The following is a 16,638-nucleotide window of genomic DNA, read 5'->3' on the forward strand; positions in this document are numbered from 1 at the left end:
AGCGGCCGCGGCGGGACAACCCTCCTCTGTCCATTGACCTCACCTTTCACCTGCTGCGGACCCTGCTGGAGCTGGCGCGGACGCAGAGCCAGCGGGAGCGCGCCGAGCAGAACCGCATCATATTCGACTCGGTGGGCAAGTGACGGCCCGGTTTGTGGCCGCGAAAACTTTGACCCCTTTCCCCCACCCCAGGGTTGGGATGCGGGGCAGAGCCACCAGGGCACTCTCTGCTTGACTATTTTTTAATAAAAGTACTGAAGACCCGTTGGCTTCTGTCGTGGGGGCAGGGCAGTCACAGCAGCGTGGGAACCCGTGGGAAGGTGGGGCCCCCGGGCCAGCGGGAGGGGAACAAAATGCTGTGGGGGGCTCTGGGAGAGCAGCTTTCAGCCAGGTCAGCCAGGTGCCTTTGAACCCCAGGGGTCCCCAAATCCCTAGGACCTCAGAGGTCCCAGCACCACCGCCCCGCCCTCGACCCTTTTCCCAGGGCGCTGGGCTCACCATTTCGCTCCTGGCATCACAGAGGTGCCCAATAGGGGTTCATTTGGCTTCCGCCCCCCGGATAGTCTCAGGTTCTGGGAAGGGCAGGATGGTGGGCGGGTCGCCTCCGAAGCCGAGGCTGCGGCATTGGGCAGCGAAAGGAGATACGGGTCGGGGACGCTCGAGTTCTTTATTGAGATCCTCCCGGGGCGGGCGCCGATTTGGGCGACGCCGCAGTCTCTGCGCAGATCCTCCCCGACCCTAGCGCGGGCGCTCGAGCAGGGTCGGGTTGGCGCAGGCCTGTACCCGGGAAAGAAGGCTCGGTCGGCTGGTGCTGCGAAGGCGCCAGGCAGCTCGAGCCCCGCTCACTCCGTCCTCCGCCACGTGGGTTTCTCCTCTACTCAGCCTGCCTTGCTTGCCTCCCAGCACCCCGAGGAACGGCGGGTGAGGAGGAAAGTGTATTTTTCCGCCCTTTGTGGCTCCGGGGTTGGGTGGCACCGACGAATGGGGGCTTCATGCGACCCGCAGGGAGGACAATCACTGGGGGAGGGGACGCGAGCACACCAGCCAGGCCCCACCCCAAGCCCCTCGGGCCGCTCTCACCTTAAGGCCCATCCGGCCGCTCTTCCTCCGGCCCCGCGGTGCCCTCGTCTCCGTCCAGGGCCACCTCCTCATCTTCTTCCTCCCCGGAAGCTCCTGGGCCCAAGGAAGGCCTGGTGAGGTGGAGTCCCTGCCTTTCCGGCCATCGTGCCCTCCTCACCTCCCACACAGAGGGTCTGAACCCCAGTCCCAGCGGCCCTCGGCCACCTCCCTCACCCGGCTGGAAGTCGATGGTCCGCAGCATTTCGGCGACGTGTTCCACGCTCACGGTGAATTGCTCCATGCTCTCATAGCCTGGCTCCGGCCGCCCTGCCAGCTCCACCTTCGACATGGCCCCGACCCTGCGGTGGCCACACGGACTCAGCTGGCAATGCCCCAGCACCCTCAAGCCCCGCCCCCAGCCAGTGGAGCAGCGCAGCCCCCTCCTTTCCCTTCCCGCTGTGCCTACTCACTTATTGATCAGCTCCTTGGCCTGCTGCAGGGAAGAAAAGGAGGGTGAGAGTAAGCACCGGGCCAACCTGGGCAAAGTCCCATTTCTGAGTCTCACCACAGTCCTGTGGGGTAGGTGGGAAGGCACATCCCAATCGTTAAGTGGAAAATGAACTCAGAGGGGGTGACTTGCCCACGGTCCTAGTGGCAAACAGGTGCAAGAGACAAGACTTGAACCTGGGTCTCCAGGTACCAAGGCCCCGACTCTAGCCACTGTGCGGCACTGCTACCCTCCCCTAGGGCCCACCTGGAGGTAGAGCGCCATCTGTGGCTCTTCCATGGACTGAATGGCGGACTCCACCAGCTTAGAGGAGGCCTCCAGGTGGTCGCCATACTGACGGATGAGGCCGCGGACGCGCTGCAGCTTCTCCTCTTGCTCCCGGGCCAGCGCCTGCAGCAGCTCGCCCTTGCGCTCCTCCAGCACTGCGCACAGGCTCTCAAACCTCTGGTTTAACAACTGCTTCTGCCTCCGGCTATTGTCCTAAAAGATGGGGAGCAAGGATGAGGGAAGGCGTGGCTGAGACCCGGTGGCTGGGAAAGCACAGGATACTCACAGAGAACCAACACAGAAAGTGACCCACCCATAGTGACACTATGCGTTAGTGGCTGAGCCAGAATCCAGCCCAGATCTTTTCCATAATAAAAACACAATGCTTTAAAGTAGCTTCACTAAGTGTTGTCTATATCCCTAGCCCTGGTTTTTATTTGCATTATTCCATATAATTCTCAAAAAGAATCCATGAGGTAGCTGGTGTACCATTTATCATCATCACTGTTTTATGAGGTTAAACAAAACCAAAGCACAGAGAAGTTAAATAATTGGATTAAAGTTTTGCGGAAAAGCTGGAATGAGCACCCAGCAGCCTGGCAAAAGCACCTCCCACCACTCCCAGGACCCCAGAAACTTTTGGACCAGTTTGGCCAGAGGTCAGAGAGGAGCAGTTCACTTGGGAGCCCGGGGTCCGCAGGCCAGCCAGTTGCTGTTCCCCCCGCCCTCCAGCCCAGGCTTACCTCGATGGTCTGGCACACCTCCTCCATCTGCGTGATGACTGCTTGCACACGGTCATTGCCTGCCACTAGCATCGCGATGCCATCGCTGAGCTCACTCTGATACACACACAGGTTAGCACTTAGAGCTGGGACCTCACCTAGAGCTATACCCCTCACCCCAGCCAGGGTTGCCTAGGAGAGGGCTGGCCCCTCCACCCCATCCCCCATGAGGGCATCTACAGCAATCTAGAAGGTCTGAACCATCAAAAGGTACAGAAGCACATTCTAGGGATTCTGGAAGGAGGTGGAGAGAAGCCCTCCACCACTAAGTGGGGAAGGAACAGACAGTCTCCAAACATCCACCAGATAGTAGGCACTGGGCTAGATGCTTTATCTGTAGATTCGTTTCCTGCATAAATTCTGAGAAATTCTTCACGATTATCCATCTGCATAATATTGCCTTTTCTCTATTCTCTTTATCCTCTCATTCTGGGAATCTGATTAGACCTGTTAGACCTTCTCACCCTCAGCCTTCTCATCTCCTAGAACTGCACATTCTGTTTTTCTTTTAGTCCTCTCATGCTATTCACTAGTCTGTTTTCAGACAAATCTATCATTTAATTCACCTGTTGAGTTTTTTTGTTTTTTTTTTTTTGAGACGAATTCTTGCTCTGTCACCCAGGCTGGAGTGCAGTTGCGTGATCTCAGCTCACTGCAAGCTCCGCCTCCTGGGTTCTCGCCATTCTCCTGCCTCAGCCTCCAGAGTAGCTGGGACTACAGGCACCCGCCACCACACCTGGCTGATTTTTTGTATTTTTAGTAGAGACAGGGTTTCACTGTGTTAGCCAGAATGGTCTTGATCTCCTGACCTTGTGATTCGCCTATCTCAGCCACCCAAAGTGCTGGAATTACAGGCGTGAGCCACTGCGCCCGGCCGAATTTTTTTTTTGTAAGAGACAGTCTCACTCTGTCACTCAGGCTGGAGTGCAGTAGTATGATCATTGTTCACTGGATCCTCGAACTCCTGCACTCAGGCGATCCTCCTATTTCAGCCTCCCAAGTAGCTGGGATTACAGGCACATGACACCACTCCCAACTAATTACAACAAAAAAATTTTTTAGGCCGGGTGCAGTGGCTCACACCTATAATCTCAGCACTATGGGAGGCCAAGGTGGGTGGATCACGAGGTCAGGAGATCAAGACCATCCTGGCTAACACAGTGAAAACCCGTCTCTACTAAAAATATAAAAAATTAGCCAGGTGTGGTGGTGGACACCTGTAGTCCCAGCTACTCCGGAGGCTGAGGCAGGAGAATGGTGTGAACCTAGGAGGCGGAGCTTGCAGTGAGCCGAGATCCTGCCACTGCACTCCAGCCTGGATGACAGAGTGAGACTCCGTCTCAAAAAAAAAAAAATTTTTTTTAGAGATGGAGGTCTCACTGTCGCCCAGGCTAGTCTCAAACTCCAGGCCTTATCCTCCTGCCTCAGCCTCCCTAGTCACTGGGTTTACAGGTTCCAGCCACCATGCCCAGCCATCTGTTAAATGTTCTATTTTATATATATATAATATATTTTATATATGTTATATATATTTTATATATATATATATTTGAGATAAGGTCTCACTCTGTCTCCCAGGCTGGAGTGCAGTGGCTCAATCTCAGCTCACTGCATCCTCGACCTTCCAGGCTCAGGTGATCCTCCCACCTCAGCCTCCCAAAGTGTCGGGATTACTGGCGTGAGCCACCACACCCAGCTACATGGTTGTTTTTTGGTATTCTATTATTGTTTGATTTTTTAAATTTTTCATCTTGTTTTAAAAAGCATTTGATTCATAGTGACTTCCAATTATTTACTAATTCCAATATCTCAGTTCCTTTTGGGGGGTGTCCTAAATCTGTAATTTTTATGTCTGCTGACTTCACTCATGGATTACGTTTCTCTGTGCACCTTCAATTGTCAGCCAATATTTTGTTGATATTAATTAATCTAGGGAATACCTACAGGCCTAAACTGAGCATATTCTCCTCCAGGCAGTATTTGCATTTGCCTCTGTTGAAAGCCAGGTGGCGCAATTTACTGCTTTAGCTCCTAGGATCCTTGTTTAACCTGCAGTCTCCGGAACTTTTTGCCCTGTTGCCCAGGCTGGAGTGCAATGACGTTATCTCAGCTCACTGCAACCTCCACTTCCCAGGTTCAAGCGATTCTCCTGCCTCAGCCTCCTGAGTAGCTGGGATTACAGGGCCTGCAACCACGCCCAGCTAATTTTTGGTATCTTTGGTAGAGACAGGGTTTCACCACGTTGGCCAGGCTGGTCTCAAACTCCTGACCTAGTGATCTGCCTGCCTCAGCCTCCCAAAGTGTTGAGATTACAGGCGTGAGCCACAGCACCCAGCCAGGTCTCTGGAATCTTAGCTGCAGGTATCCCTCTTTTAGGGGTTTGGAGGAATAGTCTGGTCTCTAGCTCAGTGACATTGCCAGCACTGGTCCTCTGGGAAATGCTGCCTTTTCTGTGCTTGCCACTCTGGGTTCTGCTTTCAGCTCAGCCTTTTCTTTTCGCCCCTCCCCACCCCCACTGATTTCCTTTGCTTCTATGTACCAAGCAATATAATTTGAAAATTCTGTTTTACACAGAATCTAGTTGTGTGATAGTGAGAGGACTCTGCGAGTATCTAGCCCACCATACTGAAGTCTGCGCTTTCATCCATTATCGAATTTTATCCTTATAGCTACTTTCACAAGTAGGCATTTTCACCCTCATTTTACACATGAGGAAAGTGAGGGCCACAAAGGTCCAGTAACATACCTAGGTCACATACCGAGTCAAGCACAGAGCTAGGACTTTCACCCCAATCTGCTTGACTTTTATTATTTTATTTTATTTTCGAGACAGAGTTTCGCTCTTTTTGCCTAGGCTGGAGTGCAATGGCGCAATCTCGGCTCACTGTAACCTCCGCCTCCAGAGTTCAAGTGATTCTCCTGCCTCAGCCTCCCGAGTAGCTGGGATTACAGGCGCCCGCCACCATGCCAGCTAATTTTGTATTTTTAGTAGAGAAAGGGTTTCACCATGTTGGCCAGGCTGGTCTGGAACTCCTGACCTCAGGTGATCCACTCACCTTGGCCTCCCAAAGTGCTGGGATTACAGGCATGAGCCACCGCGCCTGGCTTAATCCACTTGATCTTATTTTTATTTATTTATTTATTTTATTTATTATTATTATTATTTTTAGACGGAGTCTTGCTCTGTCGCCCAGACTGGAGTGCAGTGGCGCGATCTCGGCTCACTGCAAGCTCCACCTCCCAGGTTCAAACAATTCTTCTGCCTCAGCCTCCCGAGTAGCTGGGACTACAGGCACCCACCACCACACCTGGCTAATTTTTTGTATTTTTAGTAGAGACGGGGGTTTCACCACGTTAGCCAGGAAGGTCCCGATCTCCTGACCTCGTGATCCGCCCGCCTCGGTCTCCCAAAGTGCTGGGATTACAGGCGTGAGCCACCGCGCCTGGGCTATTTATTTCTTTTTAGATGGAGTTTTGCTCTTGTTGCCCAGGCCGGAATGCAATAGCGTGATCTCAGCTTACTGCAACCTCCACCTCCCAGGTTCAAGCAATTCTCCTGTCTCAGCCTCCCAAGTAGCTGAGATTACAGGCACATGCCACCACGCCTGGCTAATTTTTGTATTTTTAGTAGAGACGGGGTTTCATCATGTTGGTCAGGCTGGTCTCTAACTCTCGACCGCAGGTGATCCGCCTGCCTCCGCCTCTCAAAGAGCTGTGATTACAGGCGTGAGCCACCGCGCCCAGCCTGCTTGACTTTAAAACTAAGTGGAGCAACACTTTGGGAGGCTGAGGTGTCAGGGGCGTTTGAACCAGAGCAACTCCATCTTGAATAGGGGCTGGGTAAAATGAGGCTGAGACCTACTGGGCTGCATTCCCAAATGGTTAAGGCATTCTAAGTCATAGGATGAGATAAGAGATCAGCACAAGATACAGGTCATACAGACCTTGCTGATAAAACAGGTTGCAGTAAGGAAGCCGGCCAAAACCCACCAAAACCAAGACGCCAATGAGAGTGACCTCTGGGGGTCCTCACTGCTACACTCCCATTAGCGCCATGACAATTTACTAATGCCAAGGCAATGTCAGGAAGTTACCCTATATATTCTAAAAAGGGAAGGCATGAATAAAGTACCTCTTGTTTAGCATATCATCAAGAAATAACCACAAAAATGGGCAAACAGGCTGGACCCGGTAGCTCATGCCTATAATCCCAGCACTTTGGGAAGCCGAGCAGGGTGGATCACCTGAGTTCAGGAGTTTGAGACCAGCCTGGCCAACATGGTAAAACCCTGTCTCTACTAAAAATACAAAAATTAGCCAGGCATGGTGGCGGGTGCCTGTAATCCCAGCTACTCAGGAGGCTGAAGCAGGAGAATCACTTGAACCTGGGAGGCGGAGGTTGTAGTGAGCTGAGATTGCACCATTGCACTCCAGCCTGGGTGACAAGAGTGAAACTCTGTCTAAAAAAAAAGGGCAACCAGCAGCCCTAGGGGCTGGTCTGTCTATGGAGTGGCCATTGTCTTATTCCTTTACTTTCCTAATAAACTTGCTTTCATTTTACTCTACGGACTAGCCCTGAATTCTTTCTTGCACGAGATCCAATAACCCTGTCTTGGGGTCTGAATCAAGACCTCTTTCCTCTAACAGAGGCAGGAGGATGGCTTGAGCCCAGGAATTCAAAACAAGCCTGGGCAACACAGTGAGATCTTGTCTCTTTTTAATATTTTATTTTTGTTTCTGAGACAAGGTCTCACTCTACCACCCAGGCTGGAGTGCAGTGGTTCAATCACGGCTCACTGCAGCCTCAACCTCCTGGGCTCAAGTGATCCTCTCACCTCAGCCTCCTGAGTAGCTGGGACTACAGGCATGCCACCATGCCCAGCTAATTTTTTGTAGAGACAAGGGTCTCACTGTGTTACACAGCCCAGGCTGGTCTCGAACTCCTGGACTCAAACAATCCCCTGCCTCCTTCTTCAAAAGTATTATTAGTACCACTACTACTACTAATATTTATTACTAGTAGTATCCTCCTAAAGGATTACAAGTGTGAGCCACTGTGCCCTGCCTGAGACCCTGTCTCTATGTAAAAATGAAAAAGTTAGGGTCGGGCGTGGGCGTTCACGCCTGGAATCCCAGCATTTGGGAGGCCAAGGTGGTTCGATCACCTGAGGTCAGGAGTTCCAGACCAGCCTGGCCAACATGGTGAAGCCCCATCTCTACTAAAAATACAAAAAATTAGCTGAACATGGTGGTAGACACCTATAATCCCAGCTACTCAGGAGGCTTAGGCAGGAGAATCGCTTGAACCCAGGAGGCAGAGGTTATAGTGAGCCGAGATTGCGCCACTGCACTCCAGCCTGGGCAACAAGAGCGAAACTCTGTCTCAAATAAATAAATAAATAAGCTGGGCATGGCGGCACATGCCTGTAGTTCCAGCTACTCGGGAGACTGAGGTGGTAGGGATCACGTGAGCCCAGGAGTTCAAGGCTGCTGCAGTGAATCACAATCATAGCAGTGCATCCCAGCCTGGGCGACAGAGATCCTCACATCTCTTCAAAAATAAATGAATGGAACTGGGCACAGTGGCTCACGCCTGTAATTCCAGCACTTTGGGAGGCCAAGGTGGGCAGATCACATGAAGCCAGGAATCAAAAAACAAAAAACAAAAAACAAAAAAACTGGGCGTGGTGGCACACACCTGTAATCCCAGGTACGTGGAAGGCTGAGGCATAAGAACGGCTTGAACCCGGGAGGCTGAGGTTGCTATGAGCCAAGATTGCACCACTGCACTCCAGCCTGGGTGACAGTGCGAGACTCCATCTCAAAATAGATAGATAGATAGATAGATAGATAGATAGATAGATAGATAGATAGATAGATAGATAATAGATAGGGCTGAGTGCAGTGGCTCACATCTATAATCTTAGTGTTCTGGGAGGCTAAGACGGGAGGATCACTTGAGCTCAGGAGATCAAGGCTGCAGTAAGTTGTGTTTGTGCCACTGCACTCCAGCCTGGGCAACAGAGTGAGATCCTGTCTCTAAATAAATAAAGAAATAAACAAAAGATAAGTGGAATAAGAGGCTGACATTGAGACCCTGTCCTAAGCCCCCATCTCCCACACATCTACTCCCTCCCCTATTTGATACCTTCTGGCGTTTGTAAATGGTGGGCAGTGGGGCCACCTCACAGTCCTTGTGGGCACCGAAGACCTTGCAGAGAGAGCAGGTGGGCACCTCACAGCTCAGGCAGTAGATATTGATCTTCTCCTCTTCATGCTCCTCGCACATGAGGTGCTGCTCAGCCTTGGAGTGCAGCGGCCTAGAGAGGATTGGGCAGGGGGAGGTGGACCTTAAGCATGAAGGGTCCTAGGAACACCTTCTCTTCAGCCTCCACCAACTACCACCCCTTCTCCACCCCTGCAGCTAGTGCTGTGGCTGAACTGGTGAGTACTTCCACAGAGCTCTGAGTTTGGGGAATAGAAGGAGCTAAGAGATAGAGAAGGCCTGGATCCAAGAATAGTCTGTATTTCAGGGGGCAGGGAAGTCCCACAGGACAGGAAGTCTTGGAGGGTTGGCGAGGATCTTGCTGGTGGACTGCCAGCCTCTCCCAGGAAGAGAGGGTAGGAGTGAAGTACTGGCTAGGGAATCAGGGACTGCCCTCTCTGGGAGGCCTGAGGCAATCCCTCTCCGGATCCAGTCCTATTGTCTCTAGACAGAACAGGTGGGTTGATGGTTTCAGTCTCTCCCTTCTGGCTCTGATGGGTTCCTTGGCTGTGTCCCAAGCCCTGACATTTAGAGAGGCAAGAGACCCTGGCAGCTCACCTGGACGACTCCTGCTTGTAAATGTCAATAATGTTCTCCACTAGCAGGTTTCGCTGCAGGCCGTAGACACCATGTCTGTCCAGGACAACCTCATGCCTGCAAGATGGGCAGCGGAAACGGCCTCCTGAAGACACAGTGGTGGAGCCCCGGGACTGCCACAGAGGATTCGAGGCCTGCAGGGACAGATGGCTTGAGAGAACAGGCACGGGGAGGCATGAAGGGACTCGGAGGAGGCAGGGGGAAAGGGATTGGGGGCTAGGGAGTAGGAATATGATAGAGGGGAAGATGTCAGCTCTTCTCTGTGGCTGGATCCACCTCTGAGAGCAGCGCAGGGTGTACGGCTATGGAGACCCTGCTTCCCACCTTTGCCTCATTACTCAGCCCACCTCCTAGAGTGCCCCTGCATCTAGAGACCAGCTTTGGTAAAGGTGTAGTCAGGCTGGGATCTCTCCAAAGGGGCCCAACTTGGAGCTGTGGGGAGACATTGGCCTTGGCAATAAGGCTGAGGCAGGAAATGGACTCTGAGTGGTGCAGCCAATGTCTTCCAGTCTGGGGCCCTCTTGAGCCACATCTGGGGGGAGATTCTCTGCAGTCCTGGGGAGGGGTATAGCAGACACAAGTGCTCAACAATGGGGTTCACAAACAGTAACTAGCCAGGTAATTCTCTGATGCCTTTTTTTTTTTTTTTTTTTTTTGAGACAGGGTCTCTCTCTGATGCCCAGACTGGAGTACAGTGGTGGGATCACAGCTCACTGCAGCCTCGACCTCCTGGGCTCAAGCAATCCTCCCATCTCAGCCTTTTGAGTAGCTGGGACTACAGGTATGTACCACCATGCTCAGATAATTTTTTTAATTTTTAGTAGAGATGAAGTATCACTATGTTGCCCAGGCTGGTCTTAAACTCCTGACCTCAAGCGACCCTCCTGCCTTGGCCTCCCAAATTGCTGAGATTATAGGCATGAGCCACCATGCCCAACCTCTTAACTATATAAATTTAGGCAGGTATTCAACCTCTGTAAAGCTGAGGATAAAATTAGATTATTCATTTATAGTGTGCCAGGTAGTTGCTAGACTCTGAGTTAAAGATACAAGGAAAATGCATCCTGCTCTAAGGACAAGCACCCAACAACTGCATCCAGCAGGATGGGTGTTGCGACAGGGGTAAGTTCAGAAGGAGGACTTAACAGACACCCATCACTTCCTCCTGCTTACATCTCTTTCCTAGAGAAGTTGCTCCATCCTCTCCTAGAAGACAGATCCGTGCCACAGATGACTGATTCAGAGCTAAGGAGGTGATCACCTGACCCAAGCAGAACCAATTAAATGTTCTCTCCTAAGAATCTGCACTTGAGACTCAGGGGCTTAGCTGGCTGCACCATGTGCTGCTTAGGAACTGAACAGACCTGTGGAATTGGGCTAAGAGCTGACATCATGGCCACCCTGGAAAGTGTGAGGGGTCATAAACTCTGAACAGAGAAGGCTGGTCTACAGAGAAAAGAGTCTATGTGTGGGGAGATGCAGAGATGAAAGACTGGCAGACACTGCTTATTGTTCCCGGACGTTCACCACCTTTTCTTCTTTAATAATAAGGGCGCTGAGTTTTAACAAGACACATGGTATAAAGGGCTGGGTGTGGTGGCTCACACCTGTAGTCCCAGCACTTTGGGAGGCCGAGGTGGGCAGATCACTTGAGCTCAGGAGTTTGAGACCAGCCTGGGCAACATAGCGAGAACTCATCTTTACTAAAAATAAAAAAATTAGCTGGGCACGGTGGTGCACACCTGTAGTCCCAGCCACTCAGGAGGCTGAGGCAGGAGGATTGCTTGAAACCAGAAGACGGAGGCTGCAGTGAGCTGAGATAGTACCACTGCACTCCAGTCTGGGCAACAGAGGCAGACTCCATCTCAAAAAAACAAACAAACAAAAACCGTGAATCTAAGCCTCCCTTCCAACTGGGTGTGGCCAGTTGGCTGTGCTCTGGGATGTATATGCAAATGTTTCGTGTAATTTGTAGGAAATTGCATAAACCGTCTTTTAAGGGAGGGGCATGTCCTGCTCCTCCCCTTTTCTCCTTCCTGCTGACTGGAAAGAAGATGGGATGGCTCAAGTTGAAGCAGCCATCTTGAGTCATGAAGTGGTAGCCACATGTTGAAAATGGTAACGAGATGAAAGGAGCAGGTCTCTGATGGGGCAGTCCTGGACTGTCCACCCATACTTTCGCTTGAGAATAAAGCAAATTTTTACCCTCTTTAAGCCACTGTTATTTTGGTGTTTCTGCCACTCATAACAGAACCTAATCCTAACTGGCTGGAAGACCATGCATTCCTAGAGAATAATGGAGACAGTGGTCACCTATGACCTAGCATATTGAGATACACTTCCTACAACTGGGATGCATGAAATTCTCCAAACCCTTATACCACACACCAACCAGAAGACAGTTTGGAAGGCCCCTTGCATGTGTGCAGCAACACCCCACCACGCACAGAGTCAGCCAAGTCAAGGGTCTTATTTGATCCTTTGGTAGCAAGGGCTGTAGGCAAGGCAGGAAATGTGGACCCACTGTGAAGTGAGCAGCTTATCTTGGGGAGAGTAACAGGTGTGTGCCATAAATACCACATCTTTCTTGGGATTTCTTGAGAATCATGTTAACCTTTAGCCCATCATAAACCTGGGCAGATTAGTTTGAGATAATTCAAGGCATGTTTGTACATCTGCCTTGTCAGTAGCTAGAAATGTATGAATATTGTTGAGTTTAGTTTAGGGAGTGCGTTAAAGTGTGTAATCATTTGCCTTTTGTTTGCTTAATACAATTACTTTTCAATATTTAGAATCCAAGTGAGGAAAGAGGTGTTGGGAGAACTCTAAGGCTGTAGGCTCCTGTCTTTCTTATCTTTGATTTGCTGATGGTAAGCATATAGAGGTACTTGAATGGGAGGAAGGGGGACCTATATCCCACAGCAAAGATAAACTCGTGGGCAGCCTCTCTCCCCAACCTCCATCCCTCACTGCACCCTTCCTCTTCCTGAGCCACAAAGGGATACTCATTACTTAACATGCAACAAATGTTCTGAGGCCAGGTGCGCTGGCTCACGCCTGTAATCCCAGCACTTTGGGAGGCTGAGGCGGGTGGATCATGAGGTCAAGAGTTCGAGACCAGCCTGGCCAACATGGTGAAATCCCATCTCTACTAAAAATACAAAAATTAGCTGGGTGCAGTAGCAGACGCCTGTTATCCCAGCTACTCGGGAGGCTGAGGCAAGAGAATCGCTTGAACCCGGGAGGTGGAGGTTGCAGTGAGCCGAGATCGTGCCATTGTACTCCAGCCTGGGCGACAACAGTGAAACTGCATCTCAAAAAAAAAAAAAAAAAATGTTTTGAGGGCTTATTATGTGTAAAGCATTGTGTCACGGGTTTTCCAGACATTATTGAATTTATTCCTCCAGAACTTCTAGTAAAGACGGTTGAGGATCCCTCCAGGATCCCAGCTACTTGAGAGGCTAAGGCAGGAGAATTGCTCAAACCCGAGAGTCGAACCCAGGAGGCAGAGGTTGCAATGAGCTGAGATTGCACCACTGCACTCCAGCCTGGGCAACAGAGCAGGGCTCTGTCTCAAAAAAAAAAAAAAGATGGTCGAGGAGATGAACAATCATCCCTAACTTAGACTACAAGAAATAGAATAATAATGGCTAACAACTATTGAGCCAGGATTTGCTCTAAGTCTTTCATTTATATTAGTTCATTTAATTATATCAACCCTGAAGAAGGTAGTACTCTTTTTTTTTTTTTTTTTTTGAGTCAGAGTCTTGCTCTGTCGCCCAGGCCGGAATGCAGTGGCGCAATCTCAGCTCACTTCAACCTCCATCTCCCAGGTTTAAGCAATTCCCCTTCCTCAGCCTCCCGAGTAGCTGGGACTACAGGCACCTGCCACCACGCCCGGCTAATTTTTTTGTATTTTAGTGGAGACAGGGTTTCACCATGTTAGCCAGGATGGTCTCAATCTCCTGACCTCGTGATCCACCCGCTTTGGCCTCCCAAAGTGCTGGGATTACAGGCGTGAGCCACTGTGCCTGACCCTGAAGTAGGTAATACTCTTAGCCCCATTTCAAGGATGAGGAAATTGTGTCCCAGTGAAATTAAATAAATTGTACATGGTCGTGAGCTAATAGGTGGCAAAGCCAATACTGGAACTTAGGCACTCTTGACTCCAGAGCCTGTCCTAATAATCATTGTGTTCCATTGTCAGACACAATACAACTTAGGCCAGGCTGTGCATGGTGGCTCACGCCTGTAATCCCAACACTTTGGGAGGCCAAGGCAGCAGGATGGCTTGAGTGCAGGAGTTCAAGACTAGCCTGGGCAGTACAGTGAAACCCCATCTCCACAAAAATAGAAAAAGTAAGGTGGCTCATGCCTTTAGTCCCAGGTACTTGGGAGGCTGAGGTGGGAGGATCACTTGAGCCCAGGAAGTCAAGGCTGCAGTGAGCTGTGATCACGCCACTGCACTACAGCGTGGGTGACAGAGTGAGACCTGTCTCAAAAACAAAACAAACAAACAAAAAACAAAACAAAAAATCCCTTAGAGCTAATATTCATTTCTCTGAGTCTCAGGCAGAGGCAGTTTGTTGTTGTTGTTGTTGTTTTTGAGACAGAGTCTCACTCTGTTGCCGGGCTGGAGTGCAGTGGCAGGATCTCGGCTCACTGCCACTTCCACCTCCCGGGTTCAAGTGATTCTCCTGCCTCAGCCTCCTGAGTAGCTGGGATTACAGGTGACCGCCACCATGCCCAGCTAATTTTTTGTATTTTTAGTAAAGACCGGGTTTCCCCATGTTGGCCAAGCTGGTCTCGAAATCCTGACCTCAGGTGATCCGCCCACCTCAGACTCCCAAAGTGCTGGGATTACAAGTGTGAGCCACCACGCCTGGCTGGTGTTTGTTTGTTTGTTTGTTTTTGTTTTTTTAAATTTTTTAAAGTAAAACAAGTAAAAGGGTAATGAAGGAACAAACCTCAAACCTTCACAGAGGAAAGAAACTACAGCCTGAAAACCAACTATGCAACGGTAGGCTAAAGCTATTTAAGCAAAGATCAACAAAAGATGACTCATCAAATTAAAACACTGTGTGCCATGGTTGCTTTCAACCAGAATGACCTGTTTGTCTGTGAAATGGAGAGGAAATAGCTCAAGTCTCAGGGGAGACCTCCTCCCATGGACCTGTGTGTGCCTCTATGGTAGATAAGTCACCGGATTCTGCGTGAAAAATATTCCGAGACAACATAACCAAACTGAGACACTCAACTACCTATTAATTCAGGTCATACCCCTCTATTCACCAAAGAAGGCACAGAACTAAAGAGAGATTGCAAACCAATGACAACATCCAACCAGGCAGCTTATATTTAAGAGGTCAGTGAAAGAAAGCCAAGATAAACACAGTGGGTTGAGTCAAGAATTCACCTTCAGCTCCAGATAAAAGTACCCTGATGAAAGAGGAGTGATAAGCAGACAGAATCCAACAAAAGATGCAAACCAGATAATACAAAAATAAAGGAAAAAAGAAAACTTGACAAACAAGGGACAGATACTCCAAGAATCAATGCCATTTTGATATACCATTTTAAAAGAAATAACAAAAACAAAGAGATATAAGTGATGAAAGCTGGAGAATGAAAGAGAGCTGGCAGAATTAAGGAAAGAAATCAAGTACATATCAACAAAGAAAAAAATACACATTTGACACAGTACAATGGATGATGCTGATAAAAGTCACATAGATTACAACAGAAATTATCAGCTAAAAGTAACTAGATCTGCAGCCTGTAACATGGATAAACCCTGAAGACATTATGCTAAGCAAAATAAGCCAGATACAAAAGGACAAATATTGTATGATTCCTCTTAAATGAGGCACCTGGCATAGGATGGATGGTGGTTGCCGGTTGCTGGAAGGAGGTGGAGTAGGAAGGTATTGTTTAAGGGGTGTGGGGTTTCAGTTTGGGGTGGTGATAAAGTTCTGGAGATGGATAGTGGCGACGGTTTTACAACAATGTAAATGTACTTAATGCCATTGAACTGTGCATTTAAAAAATGGTTAAGATGGTACATTTCACTTCATGTGCATTTTACAAAAATAAAAAAATTTTTTTTGAGACAGGATCTCTCTCTCTGTCATCTCAACTTCCTGGACTCAAGGGATCTTCTCACCTCAGCCTCCCGAGTAGCAGGGACTGCAGGTGTGCCACCAAGCCCAGCTAATTTTTAAAAAATATTTCTGCAGAGATAGGGTCTTGCTAGGCTGCCCAGGCTGATGTCAAATTCCTGGCCTCAAGCGATCCTCCTACCTCAGCCTTCCAAAGTGCTGTGATTTCAGGGGTGAGCCCCCATGCCAGGCTTACAATTTTTAGAAAGAAAAAAGTAATCAGGACTTGGGTTATTTTGGCCAATGTCTTCCTTCAAACTCCCGACAGCCAGAACTGAAGGAGGCACACTGACACTACCTCTTCACCACTCTCCTGCCTGCCAAAGCAATTTCTTTAGCAGCTCATCTCATTGGTTAGTCATTGCATTTCTTCTGGAGCCCAGAGGGCTAAGAGGCATCAGTACTCAGGCAGTCCAACCCTAAGTCCTTTGAAGAGTTTCTTTCTTGGGAGAGAGAAATTGGGAGTGTATGAGCTCAGAGGGCAGGGCAGTGGGGAGAGGCTGCACCTCTGCCTTCCTCACCGTCTGGCTCAGGGCTGGTGCCGCTCCCTGCTGCGGACACCACAGTCCAGTATTTTGCATGTAGCCTTTCATCCCCTAGTCCCAGAGTTCCCTCCTGATTCACAAGTCCAGTTCCTCCGGCCATATCCTCTGTGGGGCCTGGCTGGCTTTCTTCTTAACCTCCAGGGCAGCCCCTCCCTTCTGTGATTGCTTCAGCTATGCTAGCCCCCAGCCAAATCCTAACCCCATTTCCTTTGCTAGTCTCTCTGGCCAATATTTACATACGTGTGCTTTTTGGCATTAAGACTACATTTGACTTGTAATAAAATAGTAAAGTTTATCCTTCGGACTTTCCAGGGCCTCTGGCTCATATTGCTTAGAGGCCCTCATTGTATTTCCCAAAATATGGTATGATACTGATGATAAGCATGAAGATTGGAGGTGGTATGGGGATGGATGTTCAAGATTTTTTATGTAATTTTTTTTTTTTTTTTTTTTTTTT

The 16,638-nt window shown here is 49.5% G+C and overlaps 2 protein-coding genes across 3 annotated transcripts in view; both read right to left on the reverse strand.

The window, feature by feature from the left end:
- Positions 1 to 226: 226 nt before the first annotated feature.
- TRIM54 (tripartite motif containing 54) overlaps positions 227 to 16,638 on the reverse strand; it is a 25,271-nt gene continuing 8,859 nt past the window's right edge. The window contains exons 2-10 of one of the 2 annotated variants that reach the window (XM_011972633.1): positions 9,440 to 9,612; positions 8,765 to 8,936; positions 8,530 to 8,655; positions 2,578 to 2,673; positions 1,814 to 2,047; positions 1,530 to 1,552; positions 1,294 to 1,418; positions 1,081 to 1,173; positions 227 to 777 (exon numbers count right to left, since the gene is read on the reverse strand). In XM_011972633.1, the coding sequence (XP_011828023.1) occupies positions 1,082 to 1,173; positions 1,294 to 1,418; positions 1,530 to 1,552; positions 1,814 to 2,047; positions 2,578 to 2,673; positions 8,530 to 8,655; positions 8,765 to 8,936; positions 9,440 to 9,612 (1,041 nt within the window). In that variant the 3' untranslated portion in view covers positions 227 to 777; position 1,081. The remainder of the gene's footprint in view (positions 778 to 1,080; positions 1,174 to 1,293; positions 1,419 to 1,529; positions 1,553 to 1,813; positions 2,048 to 2,577; positions 2,674 to 8,529; positions 8,656 to 8,764; positions 8,937 to 9,439; positions 9,613 to 16,638) is intronic. The other variant, XM_011972634.1, reaches the window with a different exon arrangement.
- DNAJC5G (DnaJ (Hsp40) homolog, subfamily C, member 5 gamma) overlaps positions 5,785 to 16,638 on the reverse strand; it is a 49,966-nt gene continuing 39,112 nt past the window's right edge. Inside the window, exon 6 of the mRNA XM_011972632.1 lies at positions 5,785 to 5,908. The gene's annotated coding sequence lies outside the window, so the exon portion shown is untranslated. The remainder of the gene's footprint in view (positions 5,909 to 16,638) is intronic.

Source organism: Mandrillus leucophaeus, unplaced genomic scaffold (genome assembly GCF_000951045.1).
Source record: "Mandrillus leucophaeus isolate KB7577 unplaced genomic scaffold, Mleu.le_1.0 Scaffold13, whole genome shotgun sequence".
NCBI lineage: Eukaryota > Metazoa > Chordata > Mammalia > Primates > Cercopithecidae > Mandrillus > Mandrillus leucophaeus.